This window comes from Podarcis filfolensis (genome assembly GCF_964270895.1).
Source record: "Podarcis filfolensis genome assembly, chromosome: 14".
Taxonomy (NCBI): domain Eukaryota; kingdom Metazoa; phylum Chordata; class Lepidosauria; order Squamata; family Lacertidae; genus Podarcis; species Podarcis filfolensis.
Window position 1 is genome coordinate 48,664,033 of NC_139616.1, and position 26,824 is coordinate 48,690,856.

A 26,824-nucleotide genomic window follows, 5' to 3' on the forward strand; every position below is an offset into this window, starting at 1 on the left:
ATCTTTTCCTTCTATACCTGCAGAGGGATCCACGGCCTACATACAAACTGCCCTATGCAGTTCATTACTTGAGGTCCCAGCCAAGTCCTCAAGTTAAATCCAAGTCCCCAACAAGTGGTTTTATTAGCTCCTTTTAAAGGCCTCTGAGAGTGCACTGCTGCACCTGACTTTTGCTTCCTGCTACACATGCTGATGGGGACGCGGGTGGCACTGTGGGTTAAACCACAGAGCTAGGACTTGCAGATCAGAAGGTTGGCGGTTCGAATCCCTGCGACGGGGTGAGCTCCCATTGCTCGGTCCCTGCTCTTGCCAACCTAGCAGTTCGAAAGCACATCAAAGTACAAATAGATAAATAGGTACCGCTCTGGCGGGAAGGTAAACGGCGTTTCCGTGCGCTGCTCTGGTTAGCCAGAAGTGGCTTGGTCATACTGGCCACATGACCCGGAAGCTGTATGCCAGCTCCCTCGGCCAATAAAGCGAGATGAGCGCCGCAACCCCAGAGTCAGTCACGACTGGACCTAATGGTCAGGGGTCCCTTTACCTTTACACATGCTGAAGCAGACTAAAATGAACACACCCATTTCTCTGGCCAGAAATCAATATATTTAGAAAGGCAGTGTGACCAGAGACATCTCAAAACATATATCATCAGATACAGTATTGCCCAGCTGTGGTTCTCAGTGCTTAATACAAGCCACTTTGTTTTAACTACTCAGTGCCCATAATCCAAACCTCTGGCTCTCCAGAGCTTGACAGCTACTAAATCCAGTTTTATGCATACATTCAAGCTTTAATTGAATCGTCACAGGCTGTACCTTTTGCATTTAATTGCTATTCAATCCTTGTGTATATATATTTTCCTTTATATCCATGTTTGTATATTCCTGCCATTTGAGGATAACACATCTGATTAGGTAGACTCTAGTCCATGAAAACTTATTCCAAGACAAATTGTTGACCTTTAAAATGCCATAAAGGTCTTTGTTGTTGTTGTTGTTGTTGTTTACATGCTATTCGGAATGTGAAGACAGACTCCATTGTTGTGAATTTCACAGTGGTGGAAATGAAGGCGTCATCTGTTTCCAATGCAAATAGCTGTTCCTTAATTTCAGCCTTTCCATACTGAGCAAAGGTAAATCAAAGTGGCAAATCAGGGAAAGAAGTGAACATGACAGGGCCTATGATGATTTTAAGAATGCTCTCCTATGAGGCAATGCCAGTTTTATGGAGAGTACTGTAAAGTAGCAGCTTTGAATGGTTTGAGGAATAACCTTGGGATGAGAGGAGGGGGTATTGGGGACAGTTCACATTTACATGCAAACATACCTAATTCAAAACAGTAGTAGAAGAACTGAAATGGAGACTCCCCCCTAAATTCATATTTCTGCAGAATTTCAATGCAGTTCTTCAACTAAGCAATGCATACAAACATACAAACATCAGGGGAAAGTGTACATCAACAGGTGCACATAAGAAGAAATTAACAAGGCAATGCTAACCAATTTCAATGGGAGCTTTTTGCTTTGTTTTGTTCTAAATCGAAAACTTATGTGGAAGCCTGAATTTAAAATTGGGATAATGAGCAACTCAAACTGATGGATTTGTCCATCCCTACCTCAACCTGTTTGGGTACCCCAACCAGCATGGGCTGATGGGAGTTGCTATTGAAAAAAACAGCTGGAGGGCACCAGGCTGATACATAACCTAATTTTAGACACTGCAGTATTATGCCTGGGGTTCCAGCTGGCTCTTGGACTCAAGGAATGAGGAATTCCACACTCCCTTAAAAGTACAAATGGATTTAGGATCAGACAAAGTGATCAGGAAATATGGGCAAAAATGACAAGGAAGCTGAATTTATATGCACCATCAGGGATGCCATGTAAAGTACGTAAGAAAGAGAAAAATGAGCCTCGCTATCTATTGCTACCAACCGTGGCTGTGCCATCACAAGCTTTCCCTTCAGGCTCACACAATAAATATGCAAGTTAATGCATATTATTAATATCTGCCAATGCCTCAAAGAAGTTTCCGTGCTCTGTTAATTTTGCAGTTCTTAAATACTACTGGTTCACACTAAGAACTCCAAGCCCCATAAGAAGTCAGGCTCAGTGATCCAGATTAAAATTGTATTTCAATTTGGCCTCTGTTTGGATCGTAAGACTTCATGCCCTTCAGTAGCTCCTTAAAACAAATGCAAATCAAATGTCCGGGTCTGCTCTCATTGTTAATTTAGCAGGCTCCGGGGACAAAGCTGTTGGTTTTATCACACCAGGAACTATTCAGGCTGGACACTAATAAAGATTTTATTTTACAGATGCAGCAGCAGACACACTGCAAGTAATGTGGCTTCCTCCCACACAACCACCCTTCCTATTCTAAAAATATCAGTCTTAGAGGCTTGTTTCTCAATGAATCACTATCAGATCAAAATCACTAACTGCATTAGCTCCAATACTTTTTAGCATGGAACAATGAGCATTCAAAGTACCTACAAGTTTGAAAAAAAAAGTTACCTGCACATTTTGTGCCATAACTTTCTTTCTAGGAGGGATAGAGATTTAATTTTTTGATGAATGCCCAAAGTCCAGGGCACTGCCCAGAGGCAGCACCGAGGGTGCTGGATTGGCAACTCCTGTTATACAGCTTCGTAACTTAAAACAAAAAAATTTTTTTCCTTCCAGTAGCACCTTAAAGACCAACTAAGTTAGTTCTTGGTATGAGCTTTCGTGTGCATGCACACTTCTTCAGATACACTGAAACAGAAGTTGCCAGATCCTGTTTCAGTGTATCTGAAGAAGTGTGCATGCACACGAAAGCTCATACCAAGAACTAACTTAGTTGGTCTTTAAGGTGCTACTGGAAGGAAAAAAATTTTTTGTTTTGACTATGGCAGACCAACACGGCTACCTATCTGTAACTGGAGCTTCGTAACTTGTCAGTTTGAGCATTCTGCCTCTTCTCCCCAAGTGTTGCCTTGGATCTTGACCTCTGCTTCCCCCCTCCCACACCTATATGTCTGCTGCTAGGGAACTTAACCCTGTTCTCTTTTGGACATGTGTTTCTGGCTGAAACCTGACGAGACTGGCTTTTACTGGAGATCTTTTCTGTTGCTTGAAAAGAACAGGTTAGTTCTGTTTGCTAGGTCTAGAAGCCAGTATGTATCCATGCAGTTAGGGGTACCAGTTATTGCATTTTGACATTCTGAGCAGCCAGCACCCAGAAACTTCAGAATTGCCCTCCTCCGATATATGCAGGGGGGAATATTTCCAATACTAAATGGGCAATAAGAAAATGAAAGCTGTTGTAAGCCACTTTTGAATAAAATATAAGCACAATTTGTAAAATTGTGAACGTTTCTCTTTGCGAGGTTGAGTCAGTAAATAAATTAGTCCTTGTTAAAAACACACATGGAAGGCTTGTCAGAGTTCTGCAGAGAAACAATCTCTATGATTCATGTTTTAATTTCACTGGTTCATCCACTCAGGTCCACCAAATTGTGCAGGCCAGAGTCTGAAATCTGGAAAGGAGCTGTCCAGCAGGAGCGTGGATCACACAGGAACCACAGGGGAGCTGTCCAGCCAGTCATTCAGAAAAAAAGTATAGACTTTCCCAAACAGGCAATGCTAGAAGGGGGAGCCTTTGATCATGTTTCTTGTCATCTTTGTTCCTGCAGACGATACTGTGAAGTCCTGGACAGAGAGGACTCATGGTCTTAAAGGCTAGAAGGAGGTTGCAAGATGATGAAGATGATGGCGGTGACTCTGGGAGTCTTTCTCATGGACCCAATATCCAGCAAAACCTATAGGCATTTTGGGTGCTCTTCCTTTTATTTATTTATAAAATGCATATATTTCCCTTTGTCAAAAAGCATGCTCTTTCTGTTTTAGATGGTGCATGACTATGTTACGGCAGCTGCCATCTCAGAAAAAAGAGAGACATGCCTGGTGTGTGAATGTCTCTTATAGACTGGCATAATAATAAACTGCCACCTGTAGTTTACATATGCAGTTGCAATTTAAAAATGTGTTGCACAATTAACCGGAGATAAATTAAAAATGAATTTTAACTGATTAATCTGATTCCCTAACTGAAGGCTACATCTAGTAGCAAGATTGGGAGTTGGATTTGGGGCTCAGGGCTAGAAACTCTTCCCACAAAACCCATCGGGATGGCAAAGGGAGCAGGCGGGGGATGCATGAGCTTGATATCGGCTTCTTGTTCTGTCACTTCATCCTACTGATTGCTTCAACTAGGCTGTAGAGGTGAGGGGCATTGGGGGAAGTAAAATTCTTAAGAGCCCGCCTCTTATTTAGCAAGTGGTTCTAAGAACTGGAAAGTCCTCAGTCGGTTATAATATGTTAAGATACAGAGTTAAGATAAACGAAAGAGGGTAAGGATTTGCTGATTTGATTATTTAAATGGGAATACAAAAAGGGGAGGTGTGAGGAGGCCAAGGAAATAAGCTAATGAGTTCAAAGTTACAAAAAACAGATTTGTTTTTAATTCTTTTTTAGCTATTTGTCTTTTGTCTTTTGTCTTTTTATTCTTCTTTTTTCTTTTTCATGTATTTTTCTATGTTCTCTTTTTTGTATCTTTTTCTTTTTATATGACCTTTTTTATTTTGTAAACTTATGTTTTTGTAAAACTTCAATAAATATCTTTTTTTTTAAAAAAAAAAAAGGAAAGTCCTCAGTCGAATTATAAGGAAATGAACAGCTTCAGCTACTGGGGGCAGAGGGAGAAAGGAAAACTAAATAAGCACAGTCTCTATATACACCATTGAGCTGCTTGCACATTACAGTCAGTTACATAAATGCAAGAATATGTACAACCAACTAAGACCTTTAATGAAGCAGCAACGGTAATAGACTATAGCTGCCAAAAGACCGATAATTGTAATATATTGCTTTCCACAAAATCATCTGCATCTAAAATCCTGGTGGAGTGTTTAGATGAGAACTTCTACTGCATTTAATTTTTTAAAAAAGTAGACAGAGAGCCATAAAACAGAGATGTTCCTACCCTGTATATGCACTAGCAAGGGTTCTAAAAAGCCATCTGAACCTTTCAGTATGCAGAGCACATCTGTTCAAAAGCACACCAGTGCAAGTAGATAAATAGGTACCGCTCCGGTGGGAAGGTAAACGGCGTTTCTGTGTGCTCTGGTTTCCGTCACAGTGTTCCATTACACCAGTAGCGGTTTAGTCCTGCTGGCCACATGACCTGGAAAGCTGTCTGTATAGGAAGGTATAAGAAGCATACCTGCAGGGTGCAGTAAAGCAGAACCAGCCCTGTAAAGTACCAGACAAAGGAAGAAAAGCCTGCTAAAGAGTGGGTTGGGAGTTATTTGGACCCATTCCAATCTGGATTCAGGCCTGGCCATGGGACTGCGTTGGCCTTGGTCACCCTGATGGGTGACTTGTACAGACAGCAGGAAAGGGGGAGTGCAACCTTGTTCCTGCTTCTTGCTCTCTCTGCGCCTTTTGTTCTTGTTGGCAATGGCACCCTTCCGAGTCAGCTCTGTGGAATGGGACTCTGTGGAATGGGCTCTCTGTGTTTCCTTCTGGTTCAAAAATCCAGCAAGGCTGGAATCTGTTACTTCTGGGTAAGAAGGGAAGCAGGAAATCATGCTCTGAGTCCAGAACAAGCTAAAAAAATCAGTTGCACTGAAAAGGCAATCTTTGGAAGTGGGGAAATATGAGGGAGGAGGTATTTTATTCCAAATCCTGGGCAGCATCTCAAAACCGGAGCCTGTGTGTGTGAGCAAGTCTAAGGGCATGTGTGAGTGTGTGAGAGAGAGGAGACTGGATGTACTACAGCAGCAGTGTTTGGGTGACATGTAGCCCAACTTCTTTATTGAGTGGAGAAAACAAAACAAGTTTCCAGCAACAGCAGATGTACAGAAAAGGATCTTCAGTATTCCGGTGTCACCTCAAAACAAAAACAGCCCTCACTCTCTCGGCTTCATTTACTCCAAGGCTAAGGGTTTCGTCTACCTGTAATACAATCCATGACTGAAATAACACTGCTCAAATCAAAAGTGGTACCAAGCGTGCCTGAGAACCCACACACTTGAAAATAAAGGTGAACGAGATGTGGCTGCAAGGCTGCAGACACACCGTGGAAAGAGGCAGCCCTCATTCTGTTTAAGAGGAACAGAACAGGCATAAATTGAGCTTCCCCTCTTGAGCGTCTGTCCATCAGAAAAGCCATGAAAATTAAATGCCAGCAGCAGCATAAACTGAAACTCGCCCTAAAGTTTATGGGTGAGCCGTGGAAATTTGCAAGGTGCCAAAGGACTTGTTTGTTCTAATTGCACTGAACCTGCTCCATAAATTACACAAGTGAGATAAGCACAAACGTTTCTTGCTTTTCAGACTCTTCCAGTTAATGACATGCACAGAGACACCCACCGCCTGTCACAGCCCAGCGGAGCACAGATGCCAGCAGTGCTGGGCGTCAGAAGAAGGAGCAAACGTTCAAATCCCTGCTCAGTCACAAATTGCATTGGCTGCCTTTGGACAGCCTGCACTTTCTCTCTCTCCCCACTGCAGCTTCCCCCTCTGCAGCATGTTAATGGTTCTAGCAATGATCTGCCTCAAACCTTGTAAAGCAAAATGTGGTCAGAACGTGACCACACAGAACTCCCTTGGGAACTGCAAACTAAAAACACGACATACAGTATTTTGAAAACTAGTAATCTTGTCCGTTTCGATGTTCTGTTTATTTGTTTTGTATTTATATTGTAAACAGCCCTGTGATTCTCGGATGAAAGGCAGTATAGAAATTTAATAAATAAACAAATAAACAAATAAGATAAATAAAATACCTGCATGTTTAAATGAATGAATGAATGAATGAATGAATGAATGAATGAATAGAACTTGTAGCTGGGATAATAATGGTGCACAGCCTTTTAAATATCTTTTTGGAGGGGGGTGTTATTGTTTTGTTGTTTCTGTTTTTACTATTTGTGCTTTTATCTCGTGTTTTTATCTTGTGAACCACCCTGATATATTTTTAATGAAGAGTGGTGTATAAATCTAATATAAATCTTCTTCTTCTTCTTCTTCTTCTTCTTCTTCTTCTTCTTCTTCTTCTTCTTCTTCTTCTTCTTCTTCTCCCCCCCCTGCATTCTGAATGGGTAAGCAGGGGGATTTGGGGGTGAGGTACACTTCAAATCAAGGATTCCCAAATTATCATTCTGCAAAAATCCACACACCACATTTTCTATACCTCTCTTGCATGAATGTTGCTTCTTGAACTTCAGGGCAGGGAGCAAATGTTGAAGTGCAGAGAGCTGATGCCATTCAATGCCGACGGGTCAATTGTGTCCCCCGGGGGTAATTGGAGGACTGGCCTAGGATGTGCCCACACTTGCTGTTCTGTTTCAACTTGGCATCAAATATCTTAGTCACACCAGTCAACACCAAGATGGCTTGGTGCATTTTGCAATTCATTTTTAACATAATTGCTCCATGGCTTTAGACCAGAAGGCTAACAATTAAGAAGCCCACAAGCCCTCAGCACCATGATAAGAAGAACACAAAGGCTCCAAAATCCCTTTTACAGTATAGGAAATATTACAAAAAGTAGCATCAACCCAGGGTGCAGATATGGCTAAGAAAACTGATTCCATTAATGCCTTGACTTAGATATCTGCTGTGGCAAAACAGCTGTACTCCAGGCAAGAAAACAAGCTACTGGAGCAAAATGATGCCTTTAATATCAGTTTCCCAAGATGAAACCATATAACCAAACCAGCAGCTCATTTTCCCCTTCGCAAAGAATGTGAGTACTACTATTGCTTATTATCCGCAACAGTGATGTCCACAAAACACCATTGTTCTCTTACTTATTGCTTATAGAGAGCGAGAGAACAAATGAACACACGAAGGAGGTTTTCTGGAAGACAATAACAGTTACTCAGGAAACCAACACCCAAGTCTGCAGAAATATTTATAAATTTGTAAAGTAAAGGAGCCATAAAATGAGACTTTAAGAAGAAGAGGCTGTGAATCAACACTGTAATGCCATAACAAATAATCTCGGGGGGAAGTGAAGAGAAAGATTTGAGAGCAGCCTATTCCCTGACAATAACAAATGCCTCAACAAGACTTTGCCTATATGTATATTCTGATTTCCAGCTTGGCCAAAAACTCCTCCCGGCCAGCTAGCTTAGTAAATAACAGAAGTGACACCCCAAAGCATTAGAATCACGGCACTGTTTGCTAAAGGGAAATGGTCAGAAATGATCCCCTTACTAACACTAGCAATTTGTTTGAATTTTGCAGCAGCAGCAGCAGCAGCAGCAGCAGCAGCAGCAGCAGCAGGAAGAAGAAGAAGAAGAAGAAGAAGAAGAAGAAGAAGAAGAAGAAGAAGAAGAAGAAGAAGACGACAACAACAACAACAACAACAACAACAACAACAACAACAACAGGAATAAGTTGACATTATGCAAAACTCAGTTTCTCCATCCTGACTGGCAACTGTTTTCAGTCTTCAGTAGCAAAATGCTCCCAGCTTCTGGGGAGGAGCAAAAGGCAGCATGCAACACCCCCCAACACAACCTTAACAACTGGAGCACAAGTTACAGTTGCCATGGGGATTCCACCAAAAACACCCTCACCCCCGCACATGGATCAGGGCACACCACCTCACAGCACCAGGTCCCCTGGGATTGCTGGCAGACGCTTAACTCATTCAGATCCTGACCTTTTCCAAGACGCAATAAAAAAGATGCAAAGATATAAGATTTGTAATTTACGGGAGAAGCCTCTCCGCCCCCAACATGATGGCTCCAGCCAGTATGGCTAGATAGACCTACGGTCTGACTCAGTAAAAGGCAGCTTCCTATGCCCAAGAGAGACCCTTCTGAGCAGCCTACCAGGTCTACAGCAATGTCAGTTTGCTGTAGTCAGTTGCAAGCATTCCCCTGTAGACACGGAAGTGCATGGTCACCCTGCTCCAACACCCACTTCCTGACAATAGAGTGGAACTGCCAAAGAATAGTTTTTATTGTCATAGATTGTCCCCTCACTTTCTCAGGGTTAGCACCAGCCATCAGCTTTGGTAAATCATCAAAGTAAAAGAAAAAGCGGGAAAAGGCAAGCCCAAGCCTTCAACTGAGCACCCTATAAAACAAAAGATCTCTTGCCTGCAAATCCTCTCACATTCTGCATTGACACACATCTGTGAAATTCACCAAGAAAGTTGTCTTTGCTACTACCATCTCAGCAAACAGTGTAAATTACCAAATGGAGTAAGAGGGCCCTATAATGTTATGTTTGCACACAGCATCCTCACATGCATTGGGGTATAAATTAAACTTGCCTTAAAGATCAAGCAGTCTTCACCGCGCTCAGCATAAACCGAGGTGAGCCGGTACTGGTTCTCGGTAGTCATGTCAATCTGGTAGCCGGTCAGCTTGTAGCACACTTTGCGAAACTCCTGGATCTTTGCCCGGAAAACTTCTTTTAAGCGCTGGTTTTTCAGTTCGGCACTCTCCATTTGTTTCTTTAGTTCTGGAAAAGAGGAGACAGTTATGCTTGTAAGTTCTGTAATTTTTTTTCCATGGGGGGGTAGGTTTAAAGAAAGACAAGGTTGAAGAGGGGTAACCAAAGCAGTAAAGGAACAGAAAGCCCAACCTGAAAAGAGAGCTAGCTTCCATGCAGAGTTTCTGAAGACACCGGAGTCTTAGGCAGCAAATCCCAGCGGCTTTCTATCCTTACACCACTAGGACAGCTCTCAGTTGGAGGGCACTACTGGCCTGATCTGTGCTATGCTGCTTTGCCACCCACATGCGGCCAGAACTGACCCTGAAGCAGTTTGTCCAGCCAGACCCATGTGACTTGGGACCAACAGGGGCCTGGCAACCTGTAGAAAACTCCAGCTTCAAGCTATGTTTTTCAGTCTCAGCAACCTGTTTAATGGAACAAAAGCACAGATGATTTCACCCATATCTGTTATCTGACCTCCGTCCCTGCCTCTGTCCCTTTGGTTCTCATCAGCCAAAGCCAGTGGCCAACACTCAACCTGTCTTCAGGCTGTGCCTCTGATCTGGGGTCCTTAGTTCTCATTTTCCTAATACAACGCCAGGCCACTGGGGATCATGCCTTCTGCTTTTAGCCCATGTGACCCTCGTCTGTTTTTCCAGAACAAGACCTCAGCTGCTGCATGACAGTTCTCAGTCTAGGTCTGGCAGATAAAAACAGATGCATATGCTGAAATGTAGCTGGCAGGGAAATCCAGTAGAGAAGAAGGGGGAAACCAAACCCTCTGCCCTCACTGGCATGGAAAGCCATGCAAGCTAAACATTTATTTATTCATATGACTGAGGAAAGGAGAAGCATAATTATCATCATCATCTCTACACTGCCGAGGGTCACAGGGTGGTTTACAATATAAAAACAAAAATACATAACATAGTGACAAACAAAAACAATCCCCCCCAAGCTTAAAAGACAATAAATTGTTTAATTAGCTGAAGGCCTGGGAGAAGAGGAATGGTTTTGCCTGGTGTCTAAAGATATGTAAGAAACGCTCCTGGGGAGAGCATTGCACAAGAGGGACCTCTCATGGAGGAGACACATGAAGAAGGGCCTCGGATGATGCTCACTGCGTATGGGTCGGTTCATATAGGGAGTGGAAGTCATTGAGATACTGTGGTCTTGGGCCATTTAGGTCTTTGTAAGTCAAAACCAGAAACTAATCGGCAGCCTCAAGCCTGGTTATAAATGCTATGAACCTGAATGGTCATGCTATCTCGTGTTTCTTTAAGTTGCTCATGAAACTGGCCACGGATAAAACCAGAGTGAGGATTTCAGGGTTGGCAACGTATCATGCAGAACAAGCCAATATGGGTCCAAATGTTAATTGGAAGGCAAGTGGTAATGACTTCCATCTGATATTTTCCAGCATGGATTTAACAACTTGCTGCCACCTTAATCCAGTGTGTATTGATCTGCATTGTTTTATTAGCCTGGGAAATCACAAAGTTAGCGAGTGCTGCAAGATGTGGAAGTAGTGCAGGAGATGGGGGAGAGGGAATTTGTGTGCGTTCCAAAGACAAATGAAATCCAGCCCTAGAGGACAGCAGCTCACGTTCCCTCTCCAGTGGCAGAATCCTGGTAAGGAAAACTCCACGGAACTGGCTGCCACTCAACCAGTATTTTATTGCTACCATGTTTGCTGCCCGTGTTGTGAATCCTTCAAGAGGATACACAACAATTACCATGAATCTTTCACCCAAGGTGCTTTCTGAGTAATTAAACCACAATTTATCCCCCCATTAATTACAGAGACGGTCTTAGTTAAATACATGTCAGAGATGCCGCCTACGTCAGCTTGTTTTATCAACAGAACAGTCCAGGGTGAGCAAAGAGATACACATTTCCAGAGAAAACAAACAGAGACACTTATTCTTTGAAACCTCCTGCCTCTCCTGCTTTCTCTCTTTGGCCACATGGTGATTTCAGCCAGACTGATGTATGCAAAGGCCACTCAAGTTAAACCTGAACATCTGTAGGCATCCAAGGGGTGATTTGGGGTTCCAAATTCTGTTTTACTATTGTATCACTACTAGGACTGCTCTTTATCATTAATTATACAGCAGCACCAATAAGCATGGCACTTTAAGTATTCAAGAGGACAGGACCCTGTCGCAAGGAGCTTACCATTTAAAATCTGATTGGAGAGCAGAGTAATCAGGGGAAACAAGCAAGGGAAGAAATATATATATATAATGTTTCAGTTACGTATATTTGGGTCTAGTTACAGTAAGTCTCCACAAAAGAAGAGCATCTGAGGAAGGGCTTGCAGGATATAAAAGAGATGGTATCACAGGTGTGGCAAGTTCAAAAAGTTTGAGAAGGGCAGTCTTATGGTCACCTAGTAAACACACATTAAACCCAACTGTGCTGCAGAAGCAATTACAGGCTGACTAATTGCCTCACCCATCCTTTGCCGTAAATTGTCAAAACTTTCTTCTCTTCTTCATCTTGTGTTCCTTTGGGAAATGTTTTATGGATGTCCCCTGGGAGTGAACATCGTGCTTTATGCATTTCTCCCACTTGCAGACCAGTGTAAATTCACACACATCTCAGCCAAACACAACAAGCCAGTCGCTTCCTGGGATTGCATCTGTGCATCTGATGCCTTTTCCTGGCTGACTCTAGCCCCTTGATTAATTGAGTAATCGGCAACTGAAATCAAGAGGTTAATTGGCAGCTCCGACCTCAATATTCTCCCAATTCTGCATTCATCTGCCATCCCTAAACCAGAACAATTGAGAATAAAATTCTCACATGAGAAAGAAAAAACAAACCCAAATCTGTTGCCCATGTTTCAGTAGCAAGCAATATTTCACCACTGTCAGAGACTGTGTGGGCTTTAATATATCTCAGACGTCCAAATGGGATTTTAAAAAATAAATTTTAAAAATGTTTGGAATAAACACAATCCAGTCTTAGAGGAGCAAATGTCCTTCTTTCCAGCTGACTGCAGAAGTTGCCCAAATTTTGTAAGATTAAGTACTGAGCATTGCCCTTACTCAAGAGGAGACCTAACAACTTGGAGAAAAGCTGAAGAAGAGGTTAAGTGCTACTTCCTAAATAGGAGGCTCCCAATCTCCAGCATTCATGTTAGATTCTGTCTACTCAAGGGGGAACAAATAAGTAGCATGTTCTTGCTTCCTTGTCCATGATAGGCAGCACACAGCAAAACTATTTAAAGCTGCTTTTTGCAGAACTGCACTTGAGAAGGCTCCAGAAATGGAATCTCCTTCCAAGGAAACAGAGTTAGATTTCACCCCGGAGTCACTGTTCATTGCAGACAATACACAGAAGTCCACTTACAAGATAGTTCTCTCCATTTGTTGCCACCTGTATGCAACAATCTCAGTGAATTTAAACGACTTACAATTTACTATTTTAGTTTGGCAAAATGGAAAACACCCAGGACAAAAATAATAGCACAAGAAAATGAACTGAATCTTACAAATGGGGTGCTTTTTTACTCTGGACTTCAAAAGACTGCCAATCGGCTTTTGACAAATATGGGCCAAAAGGGATCATGATGCACTTTATTTAATTTTATTTATTTACAATATTTATAACCTGCCCTTCACCAAGTGGACCCAGGGATGGGTACAGGCATAAATAAAACAGCATAACATAATGTCTAAGATAAACATTATCAAACTTTAAAAACAACAATGAAAACAACATTCAGAAGATAAAGGTGACTACTTTCTTCTACTACACTTAACAATTTATTACATATATACCTCGTCTTTTCTCCAAGGACATCAAAGAGGCTTTGGAGTATCATCGCTTCTCGGCCTTTTGGCTAAGATCAAGTGTGGCTTTGGAGTATCTTGGATTATGCTTTAATATATTAACAGGGGTTATATATTATATCTAAAGGGGTGTCACATGGAAGGTGGAGAATGCTCCTTTTCTCCTGTTCTGGAGAGTCGGACCTGCACCAATGGATTCAAGTTACAAGATTCTGACAAAAAACACAGAAATAACTTTCTGACAGTAAGAACTGCTCAACAGTGGAACAAACTCCCTCGGGAGGTTAGGGACTCTCCTCCCATGAAGGTTTTTAAGCAGAGGTTGGATGGCCATCTGTCATGGATGCTTTAGTTGAGATTCCTGCATTGTCACCAGTTGGACTAGATGACCCTCAGAGGACCTTCCAATTCTGCAATTCTGCGATTTTATGAACATGCTCCTCCCAGTGCTTTAAGATCTGTCCACAAGGGCCTGCTCAAGAAGCCATCAACTCCTTGGATGCAAGGTGAGTCTACCAGGAGCAGGTCTTCCTGGGAATTGTGCCAATGTTATAGATTATTATCTTCTTCCAGAAGGCTCACATAGTCCTAACTATCCATCTCCATCTGGAGACAATTAAAAACATTATTGTTGTCACGGCGTGACTTCTTTTATGGAGTTTGGGGCTGCAAGTTTTATCCTATTACTGCTTGGTCTGTTCTGGTAATCATTTTATTATATTAGCAACTTGATGTTGAAAACTAGTTTGAAAATGAAAGTTGGGCAAAATAAAAAAAATCTAGCAATTAAGCAAACAGTGGCATAATAGGATTTTACACAACAAGGGCACCACATCTAATCATGTTATTATTATTTAAACACAATTTTATTAATCTAGATTTCCAAGGTAGCCTACAAAAGAGAAGCATAAAACAAATATAAAACAGGTAAAGGAAAATCAGAAACAAAAGCAGTTATTGTAGCAACAGTAAAAATACAAAAAGCAGTAGATATAAATTAAGTTAAAATCCTGGGTAATCTTTTTGTTGTTGTTGTTGATTTAAAAATGCTTAAAACGTGGCTCTCTGGGCAACCTAGTCAGGTGGCAGCTTATAAATAATAGTAATTATTATTAAGAAAACCTACAGAGTGGCAGGGATATTTAGAGAATGACCTCTGTTGCCAGACTTAACAAACAGGCAGGTTGCACAATACATAGGAACTCCTACATCTTGCTTTCTGAAATAGCAAAGGCAGCCATGCCAATGTTTTGCAGGTGTGTGTGTGTGTGTGTGTGTGTGTGTGTGTGATCTACTCTGCATCAGCACCAAGGTATATTTGAAAAACGAAGGGATGTTGGCAACAGAGCTGCCGTTGCCCACTCACAACAGCCAAGAACCCTGGCTGCTTTTACTCCAAATATTTTCATGAAATTTCCTTTAAATTGAAGCTTTCAAAAGCACTGTTTGAAAACTGGAGTTCTTGTGTTTGGAGTACAGTTATGGGATGTGTGGTGGCTTTGCATTCTGTTTGCTATACACAGGAAGCACTGTAAACAAAACTTCAATGAGGCCTTCACCTGGGTGAATAAAAAGCAATTAACCAAAAGGCAAATCTATCTGGTTCACACTGGATTTTATTTTGTTTTACATTTCAATTATACTTTGTCTTCTTTTTGCAATAAATAAATAAATGGTCCGCTTTCAAATGAAATCTGAATGTAGTATTAAAGCCAAATCTATGCATTGATAATACCTTAAAACTGATTTTACCAGCCATCTTTCAGGCCCAAATGAAACAAAATACTTGAGATAGATGAACAGCCTCCAGAAGGCTGCTAGTCTGAGCAGAAGAATGGAAAGGAGAAATATATTTACTTCTACAAGTGGGAAGACAGCTTGGGAGGAAGAATTCTGAATGAAGAAATGGTAGGGAGTAACAGGGTTAAGTAGACCCTCATCCATTCTGTAAAAGGCTGGTTTTCTATGACACGATTCAGGGAGACAATATCTACCATTTGAGGTCAAGCATTATAAATGCAGCAACAAGAGGTCATACACAATGTTTATTAATATGGGCTTGTTCCTGAACGTAGTGGCCTGGAAAACTCACAGTCCATCCAAATTGCAGCAATTTAAACCCCCAGTTTGTAAATCAATCCTCCTTGCCCTTAGCAGGAGAAAACAATTTCTATGGGTCAGGGAGAGGAGAACAGACTCCCTGGCATAAACTCTCTACTGCCTTTTTTTGACAGAGAGAGCTGAGAGCTCGAGACGGGATCTTTCACAACACCAAAAGCTTAGTGGGCTTCTCATTTTCCATATGCCTCTGGAAGAAGACATGAGCTAGAGGGCAGGAGATTGTCATAGAAATGTACCATCTGGGTAGAATTTAAGATTTAAGGATTTAAGATGCTGTTTGACTTTTCCACTGCTGAACAGTTGACATACCATTGATCACAAATTGCTTTTGAAAATTTGCTCTGTTTCGAAAGTGGTTTGTCATACAGCTTTGGGCTCCCCGACTTAGTTTCCAAGTTGTTTGGACTCTGGCCAATGTCTTTAGGTAAGCAAACCTGTTCTGAAAAGAGCCTGAGGCAAGGAGAGATGGGGGAGAGGCAGAGAGATGTGGGTGAACAAGATGACATTGATAAAGTTAACCTTATGGATTTATTGAGAAATCAAGATCTCTCAACCATAAACTTTCTTTTTATAATAACTACCCTTCAAACTTTAGTTTCTCTCCTATCCAAAAACTATCTCTACTCATGCAACACTTACATGAACATTAATGAATAATTCACTGTAATTTGAATAAAGTATGGGGTGGGTCTTTTCCACCTTCTAATGAAAATGTCACTGCTTTTGGAACAGAACTTCAGCTGGGGAACCTTTCAGCAATGCTTCACCCAATTAGAGTCTGGTCAATAAGCATATTACTGGCCTTTATAAAAACATAAGGAACACTGACTTTGACCCAATAAGCTAACTATTGACCAACCTCTCCACAGCAATTCTAATTTGAACGCAACTTCTTAGCTGTGTTGTTTTGTGCCTCAAGAGCAAAGAGGCAACCTAGGAAATGTATAGCAAATCTAGCTCAAGGGAGATCCTTCTTATTTAAAAGCAAATGACCCATAGTTTAACATGCTAGTTAAAATGAGGCATTGTTCCAAGAGAGTTTGTCTCCATGGCCTTGTCTAAAAAGAAAAAGTGCATCATGCATTATTAGAGAACCTGCCTTTATTCCCTCCAAATGATGCTGTTGGGAAATATTTTGCAAACCAAGTGTTGTGGTGAGCCGTACTCCTGTTCACTGTTCCCATCAACCAGCCATGCCTTCCTCCGCAATGCTCCATTTCATCACTGCCCCTGTCCTGCCATCAGTCACCATTCTGTGGCCACTGAAAATGTTGTAGAGTCGTCGTCCCCCCCGCCAACTTGGGGTTTCGTTTTCAAACACTTTTTGCACTTTGCAAACCCCGGTGCTCCTTCAGTCTGCTGATACCTCTCTCATTTGTGTGAATGGTGCCATTTTGGTTAACTGAACAATAACAGTCACACCTGGAGACTGGAAATAGGGTGGGGGGAGAGAATTCCCCCCCCCCATATAGGAGCCTTCCTAATTACTATTATCAGGCAAAAGGTTCTTCTGGTCCAGTACCTATAAAGTTCATGAGCAGATGTAATTTTTGCATACCGGGGCAAACGCTGGGAAGCAGACCAGCATGATGATACTGTCTCTACATACAGACTTTTTAAAAAAGCTATTATAACTATTGCTACTTCATATGTCATGGCCTCTGCCCGTTTCTCCACAAATCTCTGCACAGACTTGTTTATAGCCATTGTTCTCTGCACCTATAAACTCTCACCCACCTATTCTATTTATTCCAGTACTCCAGAAATTAGAATTATTTTCTTAGGCTGTCCTTTGAGCTACTGAGTCACTCCCCCTGCTTAAGACTTGAGCTGAAAGCTTATCTCTAGGCTTAGTTAATGACACAAAGAGTTTTGCAATACTGTGCAAAGGACACTGTATAAAAACAAACTGCATTATATTAAGCAACAGCTAATAGGAGAGGAGGCAGAATCTCTTCTGATCTACACATATTGACGATCTTATCTCAAAAGAGATAAAATTCACTTGTTCATTTTATGGGACTCTTTTAGATCTAAGGTGGAGTACTGGGGGAATAAGAGGGGGGATGCTGTCACACAGTATACGTGGCACATTTCTATAGTTCCTACATGGTTGAGCAAACTTGAATAAGTCTTGCATTGCAGCAATGAATTTGTTTATTTACTAAACTAACAGAAAACTGCTTCGAATTAACCTGTCTTGGCCTCTGCTGTCTTTGACAAAAAGTTCTCAATATATTGCTCTATGTTTCTTCTTGGTGTGGTTTGGTTTCTACTTTGCTATTTTCATTATTCCTCCAACCTGTAGGCACCGTTAGATAATCTGAGGCCCAAACAGCCAGGTAGGTGTCTCTGGCCCAAGCCAAAACTCAAAAGATCAAATTGGACATAGATAAAGCAGTAATTCACTCCCTCAAGTCTTGAGCAGAGGTATTACCTTTTTTTTTAATGAAATATTTATTAAGATTTTTCAGATTCAATACAAAAAAAAATCAAAAAGAACAAAAAATGCAAAAAAGAAAAAAGATTTAAAAACACATGAAATTTACAATTCCATATTTTCATTACCATATTTCCCAGACTTCCCCACACCTCCCCTTCTTGTATTCCAATTCAAATTGTTTGTTCAACAAGTTCCTATCCCCAATTTTTAACCTTTTTATATTTAATTCCTTTTTTTAAAAAAAAAGAAAAACCAATTTTTAACTTATAGACATCAATATTTGTACCTCAATACACAAACCTTTTTCTAAAGTCGACCCAAATTCCATTCCACGAATTTCCCAATTTTCATATTAATAACCAAACAAAAAAAAAAAGTAAAACAGATCATAATTATACACCCTTTGAATTCTCAAACCCCACCACCCCCTTTCCCGGTTTCGATCCCCAACAAATATCCAACAGTCTTAATCTTCTATCAGCCTGGAGATCTCACGTCCGAGGCTCTTAATTCTCTCTCAGTTCCTCTCTGCCGGTTTTTTTGATAGTCCTTAATATTAAACTCCAAATCTCGGAGGAGCTCTGTCCCAATAAAGTCCATATTTCTTCCAGCCAGACCTCCATACTTAAAAGCAAGGTCCAAAAGTCCAATTGTCCCAAAAACTCCAGCTTCCACTTTAATCAGATTTGTAATCCATAGGTCTTCAGGTCTCCACACAAGAAGATCTCTCCATTCTTCAGTCGCCAATTTAAACCAGAATTTCATCATCCAATACTTATTCTCCTTTGTAGTCATCCTGTCAGGCATTTGGTTTGATTTCTTATTTCCCTTTGTGAGCATGGTATCAGGCCTCTGGCTCTCCTTTGTCGTTTGCAAAATTACAGCTCCTCCTTCCTTCTCCTCAGAAACAACATATATCTCTTTCTCCACACTTGGTATTACCAAGCTCTAATAACTTGGCTGTGTCTCAGTGGAAGCACCAGGAACTAGACTAGGGTGTGCATGTCTTTGAAGTCAAGCCACGTGGTTTACAAACGAGCCAGAAGCCCTTCTCTTTGTCAGCTGACTAGTTCCTATCCTTAGCCACAGACATAATGGTCTGATCCCACCATCAGCTATGTAAGTCAACTTTACTCAAAGGTCAGACTGGGATTTTATATTCACATGCATGGCTCAAGCTAATGGAACTGCTTCCAGTGCGAACATTGAGGCATCAAGGCCGCTCTACCTTGACAGCAGGACCAAAGGGCACCGCATTCTGGCAAAAGCATCACTCTATAATTTTGAGGTAGGGTCTCTTGGCTAATCCTCTGGGAAGCCATCAGAAATTCTCTTGCCCTAATTCAACTCCTCCAGATTCCTGCAATTACATTGAAGTGAAACATGTCTTGAGCTGGGAAAGCTCAAAGACTCTTGTCAACCATTCACGCTTGCCCCAAACCCTCTTTTGTTCCTTTTGTTGCATCTAACTGGCTTGCTTTCTACACAGAACAGCTCCTCTGGGCCCACTTTTAGATGACGGCCCCCTGACCTCTTTGCTCAAGCCCAGATCAGGAGGTTCTGCTCCCTGTTTATTGGAATATTTGTCATGTTCTCCTTCGCTTCCTGGAGTCCACTTTATGAAAACAATAATTTAAGGACAATCCTGCTGAGGCAGAGCAAATCTGATGGTTCACAGAGGAGAGAAACAGAAAGAAAAGAGCAACGCGGGGGGGGGGGGGAGTTCTGCCGAAGAACAAAAGTGCCGTAAAGGAACACAGGGGAAAGCAATCACATCTTCGGCTCCAAGAGTAGGAAGATGCTTGGAGGGCTTTCAGTCATGCCTCTGTGTCTTTGGAGCTCATGCACCTCTGCAGGTAACCTGTTCCCTCAAGCATGACTCTGCAAGGGAGAGATTATTCTCAGACACATGCACAAAGATCGGCAAAGTCCACCAACTCCGCTGCAACCACCCCCAAACCAGCCTCACTTGGACTTGGCCAACCCCACTGGTAGGCTGAAAATCTGGAACGTAGCATCCGCAGTGCCATGCCACGCTGAGACTCATTTGCAGCCGATGCATTATTCATCACATGCTCACTTCAAAAACTATTTCAGTTTTAAATTTTTAAATATTTAATAATTGTGTATTAAATATTCATGTGATTTTATTAGAAAATTTGGGGGAAGTTTGGCAGCAAGGATCTAATTGTTAAGTTTATCATTGGGAACTGATTGGGTGCCCATAGAAGCCTCAGAGTTTATTAAGGGAAGGAGAGAGGCGAGTAAATTGCCAAATGCTCAGGGAACTGGGGAAGGCTGCAGAGCACAAACAACCTCTGCTAAGTGGACTGTCTGAGATTGTGTGCCTATCGATCTCTCTGTAGATAGAAGAAATATAGTAAGGGACAGCCCTCCTAATAGTTAACAGTTTGCCCATCCATCTGGCTAGGGAATATTTAGTTTAGTTAGACAGGGTGGGCGTTGGCCAAGGGCACCAAGGCAAAGAAGGTCCCTCAAACACATTGAAGAACTGGGGCTCCCTGGTCCAAGAGTGGGGAACAAGAGCAGTTCTAAGTCCTGTCCCCTAAGAGGGACTGAGTATGCTCTGAGGGAATGAATGAATGAATGTCCTTCCTTGGCCTGGCTTGCTGCCCACTCACTCATGTATCTAGCTACTGGCTTAAACCTTAATTGTAGGATGTTGGGAAGAAGTGAAGGGCTTGCTTAGACTAGAGATGGAGATTCTTTTTTAGCCTTACAGCTGCATCTTCTTCCGGACATCCATCCATAGGCCAGTAGTTGGTGAGGTCACAGATAAAAGGGAGCAGAGCAACAAATTAAATTCTACCTTTGTGCAGTAAGCAAGTTTACACACACCTCTCTATCCTCCATTCAAATAAGCAAGAGGTATTAACAGAGTTCAAGGACACACACTGACCAGGCAAAAAATAATAATTGGAGTGCAAAAATGGGATGAGGGGCTAGATAGAGAGACCTGGGAGCCACATTTGACACACACCTCCACCAGGTCTGAAGCTCCCTGCTACTGGCTTCGAAATCTGTTCTATTAGGCAAATGAAGTGAAAAGTCTCAAACTTTCTTACAAATGCTTTGAATCAAATTTGCCACACTGTCCTATGTAACTTTGAGTTGCTTTAATTCATGAAACAGAGAAAAGATGGAACCAAATTGAGGATTTTAAAGTTGATTGTGTATTATTATTATTATTATTATTATTATTATTATTGTTATTGCTATTGTTATTGTTATTGTTATTGTTATTATTATTATTACAACATATTTATTTATACCCCACCTGAAATAATTACAATTAAAACAGCATGGCACTAGCCCTTTCATTAAAAGCAGACAATTCCCAAAGGCCTATTGGAACAAAAAGTCTTCACCTACTGGCAGAAGGACAACAAGGAGGGAGCTAGTCTGGCTTCTCTAGGGAGGGAGTTCCAATGTCTTGGAGCAGCCACCAAGAAAACCCTCTCGGGCATTGCCACTGATGAGGGTGACGGGAATGAAGGTGGTGGGACTGAGAGAATAATTAATAATAATAATAATAATAATAATAATAATAATAATAATAAATTTATTTATACCCTGCCCTCCACAGCCAAGACCAGGCTCAAGGCGACTAACAACCAATAATAAAAACAAGTTGATTAAAATACAACATTAAAACATTAGGATGCAGCCTCTTCACAGGAGGAGAAAGGAAAAAGAAAGAGGGGAGGGAATCAAACTGATTCTAAGCCAAAGGCCAGGCGGAACAACTCTGTCTTACAAGCCCTGCAGAAAGAAATCAGATCCCGCAGGGTCCTGGTCTCATGAGACAGAGCATTCCACCAGGCTGGAGCCAGAGCTGAAAAGGCCCTGGCTCTGGTGGAGGCTAATCAAACTTCCTTAGGGCCTGGGACCTCTAGGGTGTTGCTATTTATGGACCTTAAGGTCCTCCATGGGGCATACCAGGAGAGGCGATCCCTTAGGTACGAGGGTCTTAGGCCGTGAAGGGTCAAAGCCAGCACCTTAAATCTGACCCTGTACTCCACCAGGAGCCAGTGCAGCTGGAAAAGCAGTGGGTGAATATGCTCCCATGGCAGAGACCCTGTGAGGAGCCTCGCTGCAGCATTCTGCACCCGCTGGAGTTTCTGGGACAGCTTCAAGGGCAGCCCCGCGAAGATCTCAAAATCTGGCCAGGTTCGTAGGAGGGAACAGGGTCTTTCAGATGGCTTGGACCTAAGCCGTGTAGAGTTTTATAGGTCATAACCAGTCCTTTGAATTCTGACTATAAACAGACCAGTAGCCAGTTGAGCTGCTGTAGCAAGCAGTCATAAGGCCCCTATAACCAGCTATGGTCGTCAACATGGCTGCAGTTCTTTAAGCCAGCTGAGGTTTCTGAGCACTTTTCAAAGGCAGCCTCACATAAAGTGCATTAGAGTAAACCAAGCAGGATATAACTAAGGTGTGTATCACTGTGATCAAATCAGACATCTCGAGGAATGAGCACAGCTGGTGCACTAGTTTTAACTGCGCAAATGCACTCCTGACCACCACAGAGACCTGGGCATTCATGCTCAGAGCTGAGTCCAGCAGCACAACTGAACTGCGAACCTGTGTCTTCAGGGTTCCTGTGGATAATGTATCACGCACAGTATGAGCCCAAATAGAAACTGGAAGGTAGGGGGGACAGCATTTATTTCCCCTCCTCTTTCTAACTAAAGCCTCAGGCACTATGGGGTTTTTTGGGGGGAGGGGGAATCAAGTAAAATTGTTTTTAAGTTTACTTAGTTTGCTTCTCCTTTTTATTGCAGTTCCAAAATGTGTGGAGACTTCACAGGTAAGTTGTGTATCATAATTATAGACAGGTGAGGTGAAAGACAAGACTAGAACAAAATATAGGATGCTGGTATGGAGCTGTTTAGAACGTAGGTTTTTGATCTCCAGGCTACAAGAAGCTCAACAAGAGCTCCCTAAGTTTCTTAGTCTTCATTACTGAATCCAAGCACAAGCAGTGAGAACCAGAAACTTATTCCTCAAGAAAATCATCAAATTGTCAGGACTCTCAGGATGCTACCCACTGATATACCAAAGATGTTAACAAAACAAAACCTTGAAAACCTCTCATGGTATTTCTCACATTACTCATATTAGGAAATGCAGTTCTGTGGGGAAATGGCAAATCTGGATTATCTGCAGTGAGTCAGCATGCGATACACAGTGAGAATTCATCTTAAATTAGCTCTGCACTATGCGTGATGCATGCTTATGAGACATTTACAAGATGCAAACAGTAGATGTGGAACAACACCTTCATTCAAAAGGCCGACGAGTGTTGGGCCCATTGAGATAAATGCTAGCAGACTGTGATGCATAAGACCAAATGCAAGGATGTTCCTATATAACAAGCATGTGGCTTTCCCCTATTCTCTATGCACAGTGGCTTTCAGTATCAGTTTGTCTGCTGAGGAACCCCAGAGAATTCCTGTTATATACGGTACTTTGGGGGGGAGGTATTCTATGGTGTATTCTCAGTTCCCATGGGGCACTGGCCAGACCTAATGCATTTGGTACCCTGCATGAACTGAGAAGGCACACTCAAACACGCTCCTAACACTCCTGTGCTATTCAGTGCAGGGAAAGACAAGTAGTGATGAAAAAGATGTATTTCAAATAACCTTGTATGCAATTAACAACTATCTCATTGAAGAATCCCAGGGTTCTCCCAAACAGATTAAAAACAACTCCTGTAAAACAGTGGTTGAATATAGATGTGGGATGCTTCACATTTACACTACATTTGAGCTGGATTCACGGAAGCATCTCCCATGTCTTTCTACAGAACTCCTACCTCCATTTTCTTTTGAACAGAAGGCTTTGTTTCAGCCCTGATCCACGAAGAGAGGGAGCCCACTTTCCCATATCTCTCTCTGTTATGAATGTGCCTTCCCTATTGCGCCATAAATTGCACGGTTTACACAAAAGATGTCATGTAAGCCCTAAAATTATATGCAAATGAACAGACTCATTCTTCACATCTTACAAAGACGCTGCTGGCTCTCCAACAGCCGTGTTAGATAAGTTCTGTGCCAGCTTTCAAACAAGGGGCATATCCATATTATTAATGTCTCACTAAAGCAAACAGTTTGTCACCTTTCATAAAAATTATCTGAAAAAGCACCAGCAATTATCCCCCAAAGAGATTACTGGTTGGCTGCGTCCTAGGGTTGTGGTTTGGGAGCGAAGTGACATAATATTCACTGGGAAGCTCCCCAAGTCAAAAGGAACATCAAGCAAAAGCTAGTCTAGACACCCACAGAAAAAGGAAAACTGAACAAGCTTTCTTGATCATCTGTGCGAGGAGGCTGGGAGACGGGAAGACAATTACATTTCAAGCAGGCAACTTCAAAGGGCACTGTCTATTAGCTACCATGTGGAGAATGGGGTTGCAAGTTTTGGTTGCTTTTAATTGACAGATAAATCAAGGAAAAAAACTGGTTAACTCCCTTGTTTAGCACCATTGTTTTGAAGGCTATTTTCGTTCTGATGTATCCCTTTAACAGGAAATAATAAAAAGAGCATTTATCATTAATACCTGACATTTCTCCCATCTTGGAACCCAAGGCAGCACACACATGGTTCCCGGGCGGAATTAGTTCCAAAAGCATCAAATAAGAAGATGCCCTGGATCCTGAACCATCAGGGTACTGATGACATCACACCCAGACAACTTCATCCAGTGGGTTCATGTAAATGTTCCCCAAGATTCTGGCCTGTAGAAAGTAGTAGTCCCCCAGCAACATCTTACTGACTTGACCATACAGATACAAATGGAGCCTCTGCAGCACAGTGATAGCCAGTCCAGAAAGGTACCGTGGAATAAGTTGCTGTTCTCTTTATTTTATTATTACTTGATTTTATTTATTGACATAGTAAGTCACCCTGGTAATATTTATGTTCAGGGGTGGGTTACAAATTACAAAAAAAAAAGCAAAGACAGACCTGTACTCCACCAATCTGTATGCGGCCCAACTTCTATACAGTGGTACCTCGGGTTACAGATGCTTCAGGTTACAGATGCTTCAGGTTACAGACTCCGCTAACCCAGAAATAGTACCTCAGGTTAAGAACTTTGCTTCAGGATGAGAACAGAAATTGTGCTCTGGAGGCACGGCGGCAGCAGGAGGCCCCATTAGCTAAAGTGGTGCTTCAGGTTAAGAACAGCTTCAGGTTAAGAACGGACCTCCAGAACGAATTAAGTTCTTAACCCAAGGTACCACTGTATTATTGTCTGCCAGATATTTAACACGTACACTTTTACAGATCCAAAGAGAAAACAAAACAATGGAGGGTTATTGAGCCTTTAAAGGGTTACTAAACATGAGCGTGCTTTGATTTGTTGATCTGGACTGCTATAAGGTGATTAACCTCAACACTGAAGGAGCTGAGCACCAGTCCTTAGTGATGTTTCCTTTTTTAAGTCCTGTTAAGTGAAACCGGCTGCCATACAAGGCCTTACCCAATGTTTCTGGAAATCTGCAAGAAGCAAAATTTACAGTACAGTTTCACAGCAAAAGGATATATTCTAACACCCACTGCACAACATCTGGAGTCCACATATGATGGGAAGACCTTTAAAAAAAGATATTTAAAAAGCAACCCTTTTCTACAGGTAACAGAAATCCAGTCAATTTCAAGGAAGCTGCTTAAGGAACATGATTTTCACAGGAGTACAATCCACCACCAACAAGGAATGCAGAAAAACAGTATAGCTTTCTGGGTAGGAGAAAAGCGGCAGTGCTCAGAAAAGGGATTGTGCTTTAACCCATGTTCTGAAAGTAAAACATAGTTTGTTTTGTTTTACTTATTAGAATAGTTGCAATAAAGGATCAAGAAACAAATCCTACAAGGGAAACTGTGCTGGTGGAAGTGATTTTGGCTGCAGCTGAACCAATGTTGCTGTCTACCAGCTAGAAGATATATTCTATTGAATTATAAGCTTCGACTCCAACATTCCTTTTGGTATGCAATTTTAGAGTGAAATTCAGCATCAGAATACTTTTTCTAAGATGTCCAAGGTTGTTGGCTCACTTTTCTTTCTCTTAGGACAAAAAGCAAGAGCTGATCATGTTAATTCCTTTACTGTTATTCAGATTATCTTAGTTTAAGGCTACATATCAAGGAATGATATACAACAGAGAATTTGGAGGTCCTGATGACTTGAGGAAAGTTCTCATGACTGTGGAAGTAAACTAAAGCCCATAGCTGTTAAAGGCTCAGGAAGCAATATGGGTAAGTTTAGGTGGTGATGGTTGTGGTGAAGGGGATGGATTCCAGTAGAGCTCCTCCACCCATCACAGTTCATGATCCTTCTCTCAAGCAGCTGTTAAGGCTGGACAAAGAGGTTGGGCAATGCAGGCACTGATGTTAAACACAGGCCATATTTGTAGAGCCCTCTGAAGTAGACAAGTTGTTTAAAGAATTGCAAAAACAAACAAACAATCATGATGAAGACTACCAGGCATCTGGCAGAAGAGGGTCATAAATGTTACAAGCACATCTTCTCCTAGCTAGTTGTAAAACCATTAAAATACACAATTAGCTAACGAGGGGAGAGTACACACTGGGAGTTAAACTAGATCCAAATAAGATGTTTCTAGGTGGATGGGACTAAACAGTGACACACGTTCAAATGAAAATGTTATCTAGAGGTTTATTTGATGTGTTCAATATTTTATTTTTAAAAAAATATTACTGAGGTTACCGCATTCTGGAGACATGACAAGCTCCTGGGATAAAGGAAAATCCTGGTAGTCATGTCACATTTAGCAAGTCAAAGATATGTTTGTATAAGGCTGTAGAAGGCTAAATCCATTTTACATGCTGTATGTATTATTAATTTCTGACAGTGGGCTTAGAAAAACCTAATTCCCTGGAATACGGGTTTCCTTTGAGCAGAGGGAAGTCTT

General features: G+C 41.7%; 1 protein-coding gene across 1 annotated transcript in view; it reads right to left on the reverse strand.

The window, feature by feature from the left end:
• MAD1L1 (mitotic arrest deficient 1 like 1) overlaps positions 1–26,824 on the reverse strand; it is a 461,411-nt gene that overhangs the window by 121,029 nt on the left and 313,558 nt on the right. Inside the window, exon 17 of the mRNA XM_083585714.1 lies at positions 9,337–9,527. Coding sequence (XP_083441840.1) covers positions 9,337–9,527 — 191 coding nt within the window. The remainder of the gene's footprint in view (positions 1–9,336; positions 9,528–26,824) is intronic.